The sequence below is a fragment of the Bos grunniens genome, chromosome 3 (genome assembly GCF_055505025.1).
Source record: "Bos grunniens cultivar Pamir isolate PY7600 chromosome 3, Bosgru_T2T1.0, whole genome shotgun sequence".
Classification (NCBI taxonomy): domain Eukaryota; kingdom Metazoa; phylum Chordata; class Mammalia; order Artiodactyla; family Bovidae; genus Bos; species Bos grunniens.
This window is the reverse complement of record NC_141167.1, coordinates 28,406,844-28,422,729: the sequence shown is the minus strand read 5'-3', so window position 1 is coordinate 28,422,729 and position 15,886 is coordinate 28,406,844. Positions and strand designations below refer to the sequence as shown.

At 43.4% G+C, this 15,886-nt stretch overlaps 1 protein-coding gene across 25 annotated transcripts in view; it reads left to right on the top strand.

The window, feature by feature from the left end:
* Positions 1-15,886, top strand: part of LRP8 (LDL receptor related protein 8) — an 80,119-nt gene extending 64,233 nt beyond the window's left edge. For 10 of the 25 annotated variants that reach the window (XM_086388992.1, XM_086388985.1, XM_086388963.1 and 7 more), the window contains 6 exons: positions 387-539; positions 1,416-1,640; positions 3,670-3,738; positions 7,517-7,689; positions 8,653-8,829; positions 11,055-12,587. In XM_086388992.1, coding sequence (XP_086245118.1) covers positions 387-539; positions 1,416-1,640; positions 3,670-3,738; positions 7,517-7,689; positions 8,653-8,829; positions 11,055-11,093 — 836 coding nt within the window. In that variant the 3' untranslated portion in view covers positions 11,094-12,587. Of the gene's footprint in view, positions 1-386; positions 540-1,415; positions 1,641-3,669; positions 3,739-7,516; positions 7,690-8,652; positions 9,509-11,054 lie in introns of those variants that run through there. The other 15 variants (XM_086389006.1, XM_086388984.1, XM_086388935.1 and 12 more) reach the window with 4 other exon arrangements.

Here is a 15,886-nt window from a genome sequence, read left to right as displayed (position 1 = left end):
CTAGATCTAGAAATTTAAAGAAGAAAGAGATGTGGCATAGGGAGGAAAAAAACATGGTCTCTGGAGTCCAACAGACCTGAGTTTAAATTGTCTCCAAAATTACAAGAGGTACAGCGTTGACAAGTTTGTTCTTTTTAAGCAGTCTTTTTTTTTTTTTTTTTGGTCAGTCTGGGCATAACACCCAGCCCTCAGAGTTGTCGTCAGCATTAAACGAACGTGGGGATAAAACAGCAGGTCCAGTGGTGGAAGGTGCTCGACAGAAGTAGCAGAAAAAGTGTTTCGATTGAGCTGAGTGGGTAGGGCCTCATCCCTGGGAGGACGGGGAACCTGGCATTTCCCATCTGTGCCCTGACGCTCTCTCTGGCCATCTCTCTCTGTGCCCATAGCTGCAGATGCCTGTGAGCTGAGTGCCCAGCCCAATGGAGGCTGTGAGTACCTGTGCCTTCCTGCTCCTCAGATCTCCAGCCACTCCCCCAAGTACACGTGTGCCTGTCCTGACACAATGTGGCTGGGCCCTGACATGAAGAGGTGCTACCGAGGTGAGCAGAGCTACCGGGAGGGCTGGTCCCTGGGAATGGCAGACCCATCTGCTGAAGTCTTCCTTGATTTCTGGGAAACTGTGCATCCCTGGATTCCTCCATGTTCTCTGGCTGCTTTTTGCCTTTGTAGCCTCTTCATTACCTACCCTGAGTTCCGGTGTCCTGTAGGGTCCCTCCAAGGCTGACTCTTCTCGCTTCCAAGAAAGATGCACATATACACACAGCATTTTAAATTCAGCTTCAGGGGGATCCAGAACCCCTTGAAGACCTCAAATTAAGAACCCTTTATCCCCATGGCTTCAGTTACTATTTGTATGCAAGTGACTATAATCTTGCCTGTTTCTCACCCAGAACTTCACACACTACCAAAAGTCCTTTTGTGATATGATTGGGACTAACTGAATACTTCAATCATATAAATCCTATTCATTCCCCAGTCTCAATGAAGATACACGGCCTTTTGTTTGAGCATAGGTCTGCTGCATCATTTATGATTTCCAGGTTCAATTGTTTATAGTAGAGTGAGAATTTGAACCTAGTAATATAACAGTATACATGTATTAAAAAAAAATCCTTCTCGATTTACATGATTTCCACTCCTCCCATTCTTTTATAGTGACCTTTCCCACACCTAATCTGACAGCACTGTTTTAATAACTCATCTTTATCAAATCAAGGTGCAGTATAAACAGATAAGGTGCTTGTCATTCAGCTAAAGAAAAGATCGTAGCCCATTCAGGAGGACTAGAAAGGGCATTTGAGTTGAGCCATGAGGATGAGTTTATACTTCATCGAGTATATTTATAGAGCAATAATTTAGGCACTAAAACAGCAAAGTTCTCTGTCCAAGTGATCTTCATGGTATTTCCCCTTCAGCACCTCAGTCTACCTCAACTACGACGTTAGCCTCTACCACAGCGAGGACACTAGCCGACACCACCAGAGCCCCTGGGACCACCAACCACAGCCCCACCTACCAGAACCACAGCACAGAGACACCGAGCCTGGCCACCGCGGTCCCAAGCTCAGTTAGTGTCCCCAGGGCTCCCAGCATCAGCCCGTCTACCCCAAGCCCTGCAACCAGCAACCACTCCCAACACTGTAAGGAAATGAGTTCTGCCTTCTTGCATGACATGGGGAGGGCGGGGTCCTAGGGAAGCCAGGGTGGGAGGATCTGTGGGAAGAAGAGATCATACCAGACTTTAGTGTTGGCTTATCAGCAGGGAGGAAGCAGGGGGATGTAGCGCACCAGCCTGCAATTTGGAGTCACAGGTGCTCCTGCCTCATAGAGGGTCTTGAGGGAAGCTACTTCTTGTCTCTGAGCCTGTTTTCTCACCTACCAAGTGGGATAATAATAACCCTTCCCTACCTGATTTGCAAGTTACGATGAGAGACAGAGGAGGCCATGTGAACAGAAGAGCTTGTGCACACAGCCTCTGCTGACTCCGGTGGTGTGTCTATGTCACACGCTACTGACGAGTATGAGGGCATGACCCTCAGATTCAGAAACTTAAACTTCAAAAGCCCTGGTCTCAGTTCTTTGAGAACCGAGGTTCTGAAAGGTTCCCCAGGTAGGTAGGTTCCCCAGGTAGTCATATCCATAACTATGGCTTGCTCATGCCTCTCTGCAAACCCTGGGATAAGTTCACCACTTATTAAATCATTAGGAGCCGTAATTGTCACTGCTAGAAATGTTCTGTCTCATTAACCAGTGAATACCTTTTAAATTGAGTTACCTGCTGGGGGGAGTTCATTTAAGAGGATAAACTATCTTTTAAATTTTTTCCCACATGTGCATGGCCCAGAAACTACGCAGCTTGGCAGCATCTTTCTAATCGAGCCCATCGTGGTCCAGAGTGGGATTTTCAGAGTTGAGTGCTTACCCTGGAGTTCAGAGAGGCAGATGGAAGCTGTGTAAAGTCCAGTTCCTCTTATCTGGGCAGAGCTCTGACCAAGGGGTCTCCCCACTGGCTTCATCACACTCTAGGCTTTAATATCACTGTCCTGTGTTTTCTCAGGACCCAGGCGGAGAAGAGAGCGGCATTTCCTCAGAAAACTTTGTAAACAGTGCACTCTTTCTCCCCTTAATAGTTAGGTTCCCTTAGAGTAACTTGGAGAAGTAGACCTGCTGAGAGGATGGCATCTGGCCGTTGCCAGGGGACAGTCATCTCCGGTCTAGGAGTAAATGTGGGTGATGGTTCGTCTCACACCTCAGAGGGCTATCATGAGTATACAAGGGAAAACTGCTTTTTAAGCTAAAAAATTCTATACAGATATTATAATGAAGATGAGTGTAAGAGTGGAAAAGATGGCACAACTTACTTTTAAAACTACATAGTACCATTTCCAAGCACTTTTCAGTTTAGAATCTGCTTTTATCTGCCCTATTTAGGCCTCACAAGAACTCCTACCCCACTCTCTGACCTCTTTGAACTTGGTAAGGCTGTGTCAGGCACTGTGCTAAGTAAGCACTTTACATGAATTGTCTCATTTAATCTTCACAATATCCCTAGGAAGTAGGTATATAATTATCCTCCTTTTAAAGGTAAAGAAATATGATATTTATGACATACAACAACTTGCCCAAGGTCACAGAAGGAGTGAATAGAGCCAGGATTTGAACCCTAGAAGTCTGACCAAGAAGCCTGTATTCTGGATTCTACTAAGCTATATTGTGTCTCATTTTGATAATGCAGACAGTACTGCAGACAGGATTTCTATTTCAGGTGGAAATAGGGAGAGATAAGGCAACAGATATTGGCTGAAAGAGGCAGTTGCCCCAAGCATCAACAACATAAAGACCTAAGGGTTCAGCCCCGAGCTTCCTGCCACCCAAACACTATGGAAAGGGGTAAGGGATTTAGGTCACAAGTCCTGGCTTTGAGCCCCAGCTTTGCCACTTTGAGACTCCCCCAAACTCCAATAAGACTCAATTTCCTCATCTGTGAAATGGAGATGACCTGTGTCCTGATAAGATCTGGAAAGACTAAATTATTAAGCATTGAGTAGGACCATCATTTTGGAACGGGGACAAGCAGCAGTTGGGTAGTTTTTACTGCATGAGGCCAGCGAGGAAAGACTTGGGCTCACAGTGATAGAGCATCATCCTGCAAATGTCTGTGTTTTGCAGATGGGAATGAAGATGGAAAGATGGGCTCCACAGTCACAGCTGCTGTCATTGGGATCATCGTGCCCATGGGTGAGTGTGGCCCCAAATCCCTGGGGAGAAAAGAGAAACCCTGCCCAGGGTTTGGGAAAAGTCGTTAGAAGGACAGAGCACTCAGCACACTGACCTCTCGTTGACTTTTCTGCCCTGGAAGCCTTTCTGCTCACCTCCTAGTCCTGGTGTAGTCTGGTTTCTTAGCTTGGCACCCACGGCCCTTTAGGACCTAGCCCCAAACAACTATCCAAATATTTCCCCCATTATCCCTCACTGACACTCTACATGCCAGCCATGTAAGCCAGCCAGACGGTAAGCTCCATGAGGACAGGCCTGGTGTCTCTCTTGCTCCCACTCTCCCCAGCTCCTAGCAGTATCTGGCATATGGGAGGAAATAACAAACTCGTTGAATTAATGAGTAGGACAAAAGTAATACACTGAAAAATATTAGTAGAGCTACTTGCCATTCCTTTGGTAGATCATGCTATCTTGCATTCTTTCTGTTTGGCTTTCAACAAACATTATCAAACAACTGTGTTCATGGGATTTTCCAGGCATGAATACTGGTGTAGTTTGCCATCTTCTCAACCCAGCGATTGAACCCGTGTCTCCTGCATTGGCAGGTGGATTCTTTACCACTGAGCCACATGGAAAGGCCTATCAAGCAGCTAGGGCTTCCCTGGTAGCTCAGCTGGTAAAGAATCCGCCTGCAGTGCAGAAGACCCCAGTTTGATTCCTGGGTTGGGTAGATCCCCTGGAGAAGGAAATGGCTGTCTACTCCAGTGTTCTGGCCTGGAGAATTCCAAGGACTGTATAGTCCATGGGGTCACAAAGAGTTGGCCATGACTGAGTGACTTTCCCTTTCACATCAAGCAGCTGTGATGTACCAGATTCTGTGATAAGGGGAGGGAAGGTGGTTAAAAATAAGTATGACATGGTTCTTGAGCATAATCAAAGCCATGGGACATGGCATGGGAGGGCGGGAGTGGGGTGGATGTGGAACATGGCCAGGATGAACATTTGTTTAAACCTCACAGAGAGCCCTGTGGGATGATTCATTCTTACCCGGATGTTCACTTGGTATGCTGCACATCCTGTCTCTCATGCCAGTCTTTTCTCTTGGTCGGATCTTTGCATTGTGATTGTCCATTTGTAGGTTTATCTCCCTTACTTGCCTATGAGTATCTCAAGGATAAGGACTTTGCCCTTTAATCTGGGAATCCCCAGTATTGTGGCGAGTTAGTGAGTGAATGTTTTAAAAACTTCAACACCACGCAAGGGACTGTGCGAGGTACCAAGGATTCAGGGAAGGAAAAGATTAACGACTTTTAAGAGCCTTTAGTCTTTAATCAGACTTAATCATTAAAAAGGTAATACAGGAGAGGAGTTACTGCATATTATAAGTGCCATGATAGAGGCATGACCCTCTGTGGAGGAAAGGGGGAGTAGGCACTTCTGGAGAAGGTGGCATGTGAATTGGTCTTGAAAGGTTCATCAGTAAAGGTGATGGTGAGAGCCAGGCTCATTTTGAGTGCAGTGAGTGGAAAATACTCAGCATTATGTAGTGAAAAAGAAATCAACCCCTTTCCTGCCATCCTCCGGTCTATAGAAGAACATGCATGTGCTGTTTCCCAGAGGTAACCTTCCCTAATATAACCATTATTTTCAATTTCTGCTAATCTGAGGGGTGAAAGACGAATATTCTTTCCCTGATACTTCCCTGTGAGGTAGAACATATTTTCATAAATGTATTGGCCATTTACATTTCATCCTTTATGAATTGGCTATTCATGGTCTTTTCTTATGTTTCTATTGATTCTGTATTGTTCTTACTTATGTATAGAAATTTTGATACATAATAAATGTTAAACCTTTGTAATATATGTTATAAATCATTTCTCCCATACATGATTTTTAAAATTTGTTGATGGTCTCTTTTGCCACGCATAAATTAAAATTTTGAAGTATCATATCATATCACAAGTCTCATGGGTTTTGTGTCCTGCTTAGGAAGGTCTTCCTCATTCTAAATTATTAAAATATCCCCTATATATTTTTCTACTATCAATATTTTAAGGATTTTTAGTGTTTGATTATTAATTTATTCAGAATTTACAGTGCAGCATGAGGTACAGATTTAACTATTTTTCTCTCATGCCTGTCTGGTTTTCACAAGACCATTATTGAATAGTTCATCCTTCCCTTGTGACTTGAATTGTCATCTTTATTATAAACTGTGTGCGTGTATATACCTTGATCTGCTTCTAGGCTATTTATTCTCCTCCACCAATTTCTATATACCATTCCTAGTTACTAGAAGCACATTTGTGATATGTTTTAATATCTAATAGGGCATTATTATTCTCACAACATTTTCTTAGCTGTTTTTATTCAATTTCTCTTCTAGGTAAACTTTAGAATCATCTTGTTAATTCTATAAAAAATATCATGAAATCTTACACTTTGGGTGTATAAATTGACATGGGGAGAATTTACATTTTTGTAGCATTGAACCTTCCCATTGAGGAACATGACACATCTCCCTATTTATTTGAACCTTCTTTTATGGGCTTCAGTAGAATTGTATAAATCACATAGGGCTTACACATTCCTACTGGGTTATCCCAAGTATTTTATAGTTTTTTGTTGGGTTGTTATGAATGTGTTCTTATTATATCCATTTTCTAATTGATTATTGCTGATTAATAAGAAAGCTATTGATTTGTTTGGGGTTTTTTTTTGGCCACAGTGTATGGCATGGTAGAACTTCCCCAACCTGGGATTGAACCCATGGCCCCTGCAGTGGAAGCGCAGAATCTTAACCACTGAACCACCAGGGAAGCCCCAATTTTTAATGTTGATTCTTGAGGAACTAAAATTATTTCCAATAGTTTTTCATCTGCTTTTCTAAGATTTTCCAAACTTACAATATCTGTTTATGATAGTTTGGTTTCTCTCTTTCCCATGCATGCCTTTCAATTCTTTGTCTGGTCTTACTGGGATAACAAATACTAGCAGCGATAGCAGGCATCCTTGCCCTGTTCCTGTCTTTATGGGTATCATTATTATTGATTATAATAATCTTACCAAAGTGGAAATCCCTCTATAGCACCCTGGATGGCTGTCATCCAGCCTCACTTGAGTACTCACTCAGGGTGACCGCTTACTATCTTATGAATCTGCTTGCCTCATTTTTGCCCAGCTCTATTTGAGAATTTCCTCCTTCACTCATTAGTATACCATTTGTTTTAACTCAGAGCCTGTGTTTCCCTGCTGTGCCCCCTTCTAGAGATGCTCCCCTTCTTGCAGAGACCCAGCTTTGGGAAGAAGCACCCCACCCCACCCTAGCCTCCCCTCTCCAATTTTGGGAGAGAATGGTTTCCTTAGAGAAATCTAGGGAAGCAGCAAGAATGTGGTGAAGAAATTCACTCAGTTACTCAGCATGTGACTGAGCACCTACTCAGTGCTGGACACTGGGCATAGAGAGAGAAAGAAGACACAGCTGCTGCCCTCAAAGAGCTCAGTCTAGCTGAGGATGCACAGAAAGTACAACATTGTGGTCTAGAAACACACGTGAGGGAAAACCTGACTGCACCATGGGATGTTGAGAGCATTTGAGCTGGGTCTTGAAGGGTGAGCAGTTAATGAAGGAAGAGCTAAGAGAAGGGCCTCCCAACAGCAGAAAAAGAATATGCAGAAACAGAGCCTGAGGAACAAGGGGCAGTCAAGTAGGAGTGGTGACAAGAAACGCACTGATGTCTGGGCAGCAGGCTGGAGCCTGCTGGATATACCCAGTGTGATGTGTCTCCTCCTCCAGTGGTCATAGCCCTGCTGTGCATGAGTGGCTACCTGATCTGGAGAAACTGGAAGCGGAAGAATACCAAAAGCATGAATTTCGACAATCCAGTGTACAGGAAAACAACCGAAGAGGAGGAGGAGGATGAGCTGCACATAGGGAGGACTGCTCAGATTGGCCATGTCTACCCAGCAGTAAGTATTCCTTGCAGGAAGGATTCCTTCCTTCCTTCCTTTCCTTCCTTCCCCTCTCCCTCCCTCCCTCCCTCCTTTAGACATTTATCAAGAACGAACCATGTGCCAGGCATTGTTCTAGGCCCTGGGGACACAGAAATGCTGGGGCAGGTGGTTGGGGTAGAAGGGTATCAGAACCACCTTGTACCTAGAAGCTCTTCCTGGAGTAAAGAGGCCTGTCTTTGTGCTGAGCAAGTTTTCAGAACCTGTGGCCTAGAAGGGTAACTGTGGTCGTTCAGTTCAAACACATTCATTTCAGTAAGCACTGTACACCAGTTATGTGCCAAGTGCCACATTAGATACCAAGTGTCCAAAAGTTAAGAAGGAATGTACTTGCTTCCGGGGAGCTGGTGGGGGAGTTAAGAGTCACTTGCTATTGAACAGCTGTGTGCTAAGTGCCATGGTGGAAGCCCAGGGGCCTCCTCTTCTAAGAAGCCTTCCCTGGTTTCTTTTTCTCCCACTGCCTCTCTCCATCACAACACATGTCACACTGCAGTCTGCTTGCCTTTATACTCATTGGTCTCCCCACTAGACTGTGAGCTCCTTGAGGGCAGGATTGTCTGATTAATATTTCCCTGGTACCTAGCACAGCATAGCTGGCTCCCAGTAAATATTTGTTGAACCAATGCTATGGAAGTATCCAAAAAGGAGCTGTTAATGCTGTTTGAGAAATCAGGCAGGAATGCCTCACAGAGGAGGTGACAGATGAACTGTGTCCTTGAAAGATTAATAGTAGTTTTCCATGTAGAGAAGGGGGAAAATGACATTTCAGAAAGAAGCACATGCAGAGGCCGAGAGGCACAGCAGGGCATGGCTTGTTGGGGGAGCGAGGACCACACAGTGGCTGAAGCAGATGTCATGGTTGTATAGCCGAGTCGGGGCTGAGTGTGACCTCATAGGTCATCCAGTCCATCCCCCTGTCAGGCAATCAGCAGCTTTGATCACCCACTGTGGGCAGAGCCCTGTCTTGGGGAGACCAGAGAACTGGAAGACCCAGCCCCTGCCCTCAAGGAGCTTTTTGTCTTGCCGGGGGAACCAAGGTCACAGCCGCACCAACTCCCGAAGAACCCTCTTTCCGAGCTGCCTGTCGTCAAGTGCAAGGTAGGGCAGTGCCACTCTGAGTCTGAGGGGCTGATGAGTGAGGGCATGAACCAGACAGGTGCAGCCAATCCTCAAAGGCTTTCTGGTTCTGGAAGGCTGCAAATTGTGAGCTGGGTGTTGGGGCAAACAGGAAAGATGGGCAAGTTGCAGACTAAGGAAATGGCATGTGGAAGAAATGACTGAGTATGGGGCAGGACAGACAGAATGGCTGCTAAAGCTATAAAGGGGAGACATGGGAGATAAGTTTGACAAGTGAGGGTTAGCAGATGGCCTTGAGGGTCCTTAACCTCGGCCAGTCCAAGCCAACAGTTGCTTAACAAGTTTTTAAAGATCAGAGAGGGCACAGTGGAAGGAATGTTGAGCTTGGAGTAAGGAGATGACTCCCGGTTTCACTGTTCCACAGCCCTGTGATCTCTGTCCTTTCTGTGTGCTCACTTTTATTTGTAAAATGGGAATGATAACCCCCATTCCCTTTACGATCTAAGTTCAAGTGAGATAGCACATGTGAGAATGCTTTGTGAGTTATAAAGCTCCCTGTACGTGTGACATGTCACTGTTCCCAGAGAAGGAAACAGTCACTCAGGAGGAGCTATTCCTGATGAAACTAAGGCCTGAGGAATAAGCTCCTGCCAGCTGCAGAGAAATAGAGTAGGAGGGCGAGGAAATTGACATTTAGTAAGAATCTACTGTTTCAGACACTACTCAGTGTTTTACATAAATTTTCTTGTTTAGTCTTTACAGTAACTTATATACTTGACATTATTAGCCCCATTTTGCAGATGAGGAAACTGAGACTCAGAGAAATTGAATAACTTACCTAGGATCACAACTAGGAAGTGGCAGAACCAGGATTCACACCCTTGTCTGTATGTACACGAAAGTCTATGCTCTTTCTGCTATATCTCAGAGTATCTAGCCTTGAAGCTGTGGAAATCAGTGTTCTCAACAACCTTTTCTCTCCCCTGGCCCCTTCTTGGGTAGCTCCACTATCACTGCGGGGACCTGCCTTTGGCCTGGAGATCTGTCTTGAGGAGGAGGGTAACACAGTAGAAGAAGTTTAGTGGAGCAAGGCCATGACATTCATGCAAAATCACAAACAGGCCAAAGATGATTTGAAAGGCAGTGGATTTGTATAATGTCCAGAAATGGAAAATGCTAGTCTGGTTCTATCTTATGCTGGTTAGGTTGATGTAGAATACTCTGGATCCCATATGTGTTAGATACTATATTAAACACTCTACATACCTGATCTCATTTGATAGGTCCTACTACTATTCCCATTTAAAAGGTGATGAAACCGAGACTCACAGAGATAAAGTGGCTAGCCCAAATTCATAAAGCTATGAGAAAGATCTTAAAACAATGGGGTCTATCCAAAGGAGGGTATTGAGGAAGTGGAAGAGTGGGGCATAGGATAACATCAGGACCACGTTGGGGGAGCTAGATGTGCCTGGAGAAGAAGACGCTCAGAAGAAAGGGAAGGGAATTCAAACTGAAAATTTCAAGGGTTGTCTGTGTAGAACTCTCTGAGTCTAAGAGAGAGAATCAGGGAACATCAGAAGAAATAAAGAAACAGATCTCATGTCAATATAGGAAAGAATGTAAATCTATTGTCTACAGTGGAATAGACTGGCTCAGGGGTTAGTGGTCTCACCATCTAGGGTCACCCATTTGTGGCAGAGGGAAGTCGAGTATCTAGTGACTAGAAAGTAGGGGTGAGGGAAAGAGGGGTTAACATAATTGACCTCCATTGCCTTCCAATTCTACACAATTAGTTGGACGGGTGCAGCTGATTACCTTCCTGATTATGATCAGTATGATAGAAAAAGGTAACTAAAGAGGCCTGGGATTAAACATTTGCAAAGCTAACCCACTGAAATTCAGCAAAATCCTGAAAGGGAGGATGGAGAGAGTTTAGATCTCTGTAGCCCCCTTCTTTACAGAGACAGCACAGAATGATGAAAAAAACTACAGCTCTGGAGTCATACAGATCTGGGTTCAAACTGAGTTCACCCACTTGCTGTGTGACCCAGGACAAATGCTGTTTAGGCTCATTGCGTCTCAGTTTTCTCATCTGTAAAATAAATATGACAGACCTGTCTTCTGAGGTAGTTTGAAGAGTATGTGAGCTACTGCCTGTAAAGTAATAGAATTTCTGGTACGTTGTGATCCAATAGCTAGCTCCAGTGGATCTAATGATGACTTCTTTGCTCTGTCTCCCCCAGCGAGTGGCATTAAGCCTTGAAGATGATGGACTGCCCTGAGGATGGGACCACTCCCTTCGTACCTCATGGAATTCAGTCCCATGCACTACCCTCTGGATGGTGTATGCCTGGATGGAAGGGTTTCTGTCCTTGAGTCTGTGTGTATGTATGTGTGTGTGTGTGAGTGTGTGTGTAATTTTTAAAATTTATGTTGCAGAAAGGTAACCACAAAGTTATGATGAACTGCAGACATCCAAAGGATGTGAGAGTTTTTATATGTATAATGTTTTATACACTTTTTAACTGGTTGCACTACCCATGAAGAATTCATGGAATAGCTACTGCTGAGTGACTAACATGATGTACATAACCAAATGGGGCCGATGGTACAGTAGCTTACTCATCATTTAAAAATTATATTTACAGAGGGCTTTTGGTTTGGAGGGTCTTTTTTAGGTTTCAGAGTTATGTTTTGTTTTTTGTTTTTTTGTAAATAGAATGATAATGCTTTGTGGCTATCCATCAACATAAGTAAAAAGAAAAAAACAGAAGACACGTCAACTCCCTCTCCCACTTAGGTTATTTATTAACATATTTCAAAACCAAGATTAGTTCTGTAAGTAATTTAGAGACGTGAGAGTATTTATTTTTGGTATGATTGGCCCATGATGTGGTCTCTGTGTGCATTTATGTTTCTGTGTGTACGCGAGTGAGAGGAAAGTCTGTAGAGAAGAGGCGCGCCTATGGCTGTTGTTCAGTTACATAAAGATAAGTATATTTTAAAACAACCCACAAGAGAGGGGTATCTGTAGTTTTCAGAGAAGCCTTTGTAAATTTGGCTCAGAAAAGAGTTATCGTGATTTGTGCAAACATGCAGTGGAAGAGGTAGATCTTTCCTGCCTCTGTCTATTCCTGGGATTCCAGTGAGTCAGAAAAGAGCCCCTCCGCTCATGAGGGGCTGCCGTAGCTCTCACCTGGGCTTTCTCTTCTGTGGCTAAAGCCAGTGCACAGACTTCTTACAGTACGCAAAGTTCTCGCAAGCTCAGGTGAGAACATTCCTGAACCTCGGCTACTCCTTGTTTTAAAGTTCAGCATTTCAAGTAACTTCATTTTCCTTCAGGACACTTGGATTGAATTCATTGTTTTCTCTGAAGCATACTGAGGGTGCCATCCTTACTTAGAAAGAGCTAAGTGGATATGTTTTTAGAACCGCCCAAGTTTACTTTAGGGACTGGCTCAGGCACTTACCTCTGAGTATCCTATGGGTGAGGATAAGGACGGAGGAATAGGTTTTATTAATCTCTATTTCGCCCTTCCCCTTACTCTCTGCCACATCCTTAAGGTGGGGAAAACAGTTTAAGGTGATACATAGGTTTGTTACCATCATGTGTCTACATAGATGAACTGCTGTTTGGCTTAAATCAGAAAAAGTGGCCAAATCTAAAGTCCTGTTTGACGAGGAAATGGCATACACAATATTACAGTACACTGGATATATATGTTCACACAGGAATTTGGTTTACTGCTTTGTAAATAAAAGGAAAACTCTGGGTATATGTATAGATTTTTTTTTTTCATTGTGGACACTTACTTTGCTTCTCCTGGGTTTTGGGGGATGCGGGGAGAAGTGCACTTTTCTTTTTGTGGGTCTACCATTGAAAAGATAATCTTACAGTCCCAGAAGGAATTCGGTCCCAGTTGACTCTTATCCAAGGTGTGGTCTTCTATTAACTCAGATGTTCTGCCAGTTCACACCCACTGGACAACCAGGGACAAGATGTGACATGGAAATGTGTGCTGTAAGTAGGAGCAGAGGACGTGTATCTAACCTGAACATACCTGGAACTTGACACTTTTAAGCAAATTCCTCCCCTCCACTCTCGAGCTGCCTCCAACTCAATGAAGCTTGGATGTCTCACCAGCTTGATACCCTCTGAATTTGCAGGCAGTGATTCTGGAGTTCTATCACCCTCTTCCTAGGACCTTTCTCCACATCAGTCATGGTCTTGGCCTCCTAACTGTGTCCTGGAACCTGGGCACTAAGCTTTGCATAAACAAGCAGTTTCTTCATGATATACACGTGTGGATAGTCCTGAAACACTCATCAAGAGGGTATATGCAATTGACATAGAATGACCAACACCAAACAGAATTTTAAGAACAGAGGGACAACTCCTGTGGAGCTCAATGACTTACTACTATTCTTTCAGAAATGGAAAGTAAAATTATTTTTGACTGAAGAAAAATGACGCAAGTAAAAACACAGAAATTTACACAAAACAAGCAACTTTCCCTGTAACCTGCCTCCAAAGAAACAGAATTTCCGAGGAAATGGTAACAGTGACTAATGCATAGTTTCTAAACGTTCAGTCAGATCCTGGCCTTTGAAGACAGAATAATGAGTGGGGTCAGGATGGTTCAGCCTGAAATCTCAAAATGGTGATGAAACACAACTCTCTAGGAGACATCGATGTTTCCTGTGACATAAGAACCTATGTGCTCAATCACTCAGTCATGTCTGACTCTTTGCAGCCCCATGGACTATAGCCCGCCAGGCTCCTCTGCCCATGTTTCCTGACTATGCTACAACTGTGGTTTGGAAGAGGCTGTTATGGGAGCAACCTACAGAAAAAAGAAAAAAAAAAACTGTGAAATACTCATGTGTTGGGTGGCAGTAAATAAGATGAAGTCTGAGGAGTCAGGTCCATCGTTCCCTATTCTTGGAGGCATTTTGAGGTGTAGTTCCACTTCTGTTGCCTTTTGCCCCTGTGCCATCATATATCTACAGCCAATAATGGATCACAGAGTCATTGGACTAGAGAGCTGGAAGGGCGTTTAGAGATAAGGCCCAAAGATTAGACAATTTATCTGACATTTATATATATATATATATAAAAGAAACTAGTCCAAGTCCTTGTCCTCCCTTTCCTTTTCCAGGAGACTACTTTGGGCTGCCAGAACACTGTATCAAACCTGCTACCTATCTTAGGGCCTATCTTTCTGATGGGATTTTGAAGGCCCTGGCAGAAATGGTCTTCCAGAAACAGAGGATACTAAAATTGTATTTCTTCTTGAGAGCATGATTATAAAACAGGTTGAGGTAAACTGTAACCTCAGAATGAGGTTGGATTTAAATTTATAGCAATAAGTATGATCCATCCCTCCAGCTGTCTATGTGATTGCAATATGTATATTCATCCACTGAAACTATTTGCTAGGTACCAACTAAGTGCCAGGTACTGCAGATGTACAAGTCAATCAAATGCTTTCTGTCCTGATGGAACTCACAGTAGCAATTAGAGGAAGACATATGTGGGAACAAACAAAAAAAGTAGTTTTTTTTTTTTTTTTTTAGTACTATCAGGTTACAAAGGAGAGAGAGGTCATTTCTACCTGAAGAGATAAAGAATGGGGTCAAGAAAGGCATTGTAGGAAAAGTAGACCGAAGCTAAGGCTCAGAAATGAAGTAGGGGTGTCCAGGCTGCTTCAGGCAGAGGACACACTGAGCTGGGACACAAGCATGAAACAGCATGAGGATTTTAAGGAACTGAATGTAATTTGTAATGAGCAAAAGGCTCAAAGGAGACTTGGCAAGAAATGAGGCTGGATGGAAAGATAGGTTCAATGTAAGCACTTTATAGGATACTTCTGTTTAATTTCTGATTCAATTAATCAAATTTTCTTGGTCATTTATTGTGTGTAAGGCACCAAGTACATCATGGAAAATTGATCAGGATGTGTTGCAAGCACTTTGCAGACATGACAGTCTTTACCCTCAAGCTACCCTGTGGCCAAAGGAAAATAGTGACTGCTTTTCATATATTTGTGTCAGAGTGTTTTGACGTGGTCATTGAAGACTGATGTGAGGGCAGTGGGATTTTCACAGAAGCATTCCATGTTGTCAAGCGCCTCTGGGACTTTCTCAACTGTGAAAAAGAAAACTGGAAATTTTGAAAGATGCGGTGTCCACAGAGGGGACCCCCAGCACTATCCAGTCAGGTACTGGAAGGGATGGGGAAAGGGCACAGGAATGAGAGCCTCTCTGCTCTCCCTCAATCCTGCTACACACTCATCATTTCACAAAACAGAAACGAGTTATCGGTTCAGTGCTTCAGAGTAAATCATTTCTTTTCCTGGCAATGCACAAAGAGTATTGGAGTTTTCCCACTATTTTTAGGGTATTGAGGATTTTCAGGATGTGGACAACTTTGAGGTGGAGGAATTAACAGCTTCACAGTTTCAGTTAACATAAGAAATCAGGAAGCTTTGTTCATTCAGGCTATGCACCATGTGCATAGTTGAGAATCAGCAGAAATCCTCACATTTGCAAATACTTTGTGCTATGAAAAGTAATTTTAAAAAAGCCACCTGTATATGTGTGTGTGTATATATATATTTAAAGACATGAAGGTTTTGATACTTTTTTACAAAAATTACAAGAGAAGATATCTGTACAAACCATGTGTTTTAAATAGCATTTTGTTCTATACAAGCTGTTGTTGATGTGAGGTGAAGTACTGGTTTGCAGACTCCATCCCATTGTACCCAAATGAATTTTCCTTGTTTGTCTTCCCCGAACACCCCTAAATGATCATATTTGATGTAACAGGCATGTTAGAATGTTGGGTCACACTAACCATTTCTGCTTTTTATTTTGTCCTTCTGAGTTCCCTTAGCTTCTGTACTCAGTCCCCTTTGCAACCTGGTTTCTCTTCCAGAGGCAAGGGGTGATGTGCTGCATCTCACTAGTTGTACTGACATCATCTTGGTGAACTAAAAACCAAATGTGGACATTTGTAAACTCGGTGCACTGTTTCTAGAGAGAGATTAAATTCCTTTTATTAAATCTGAAA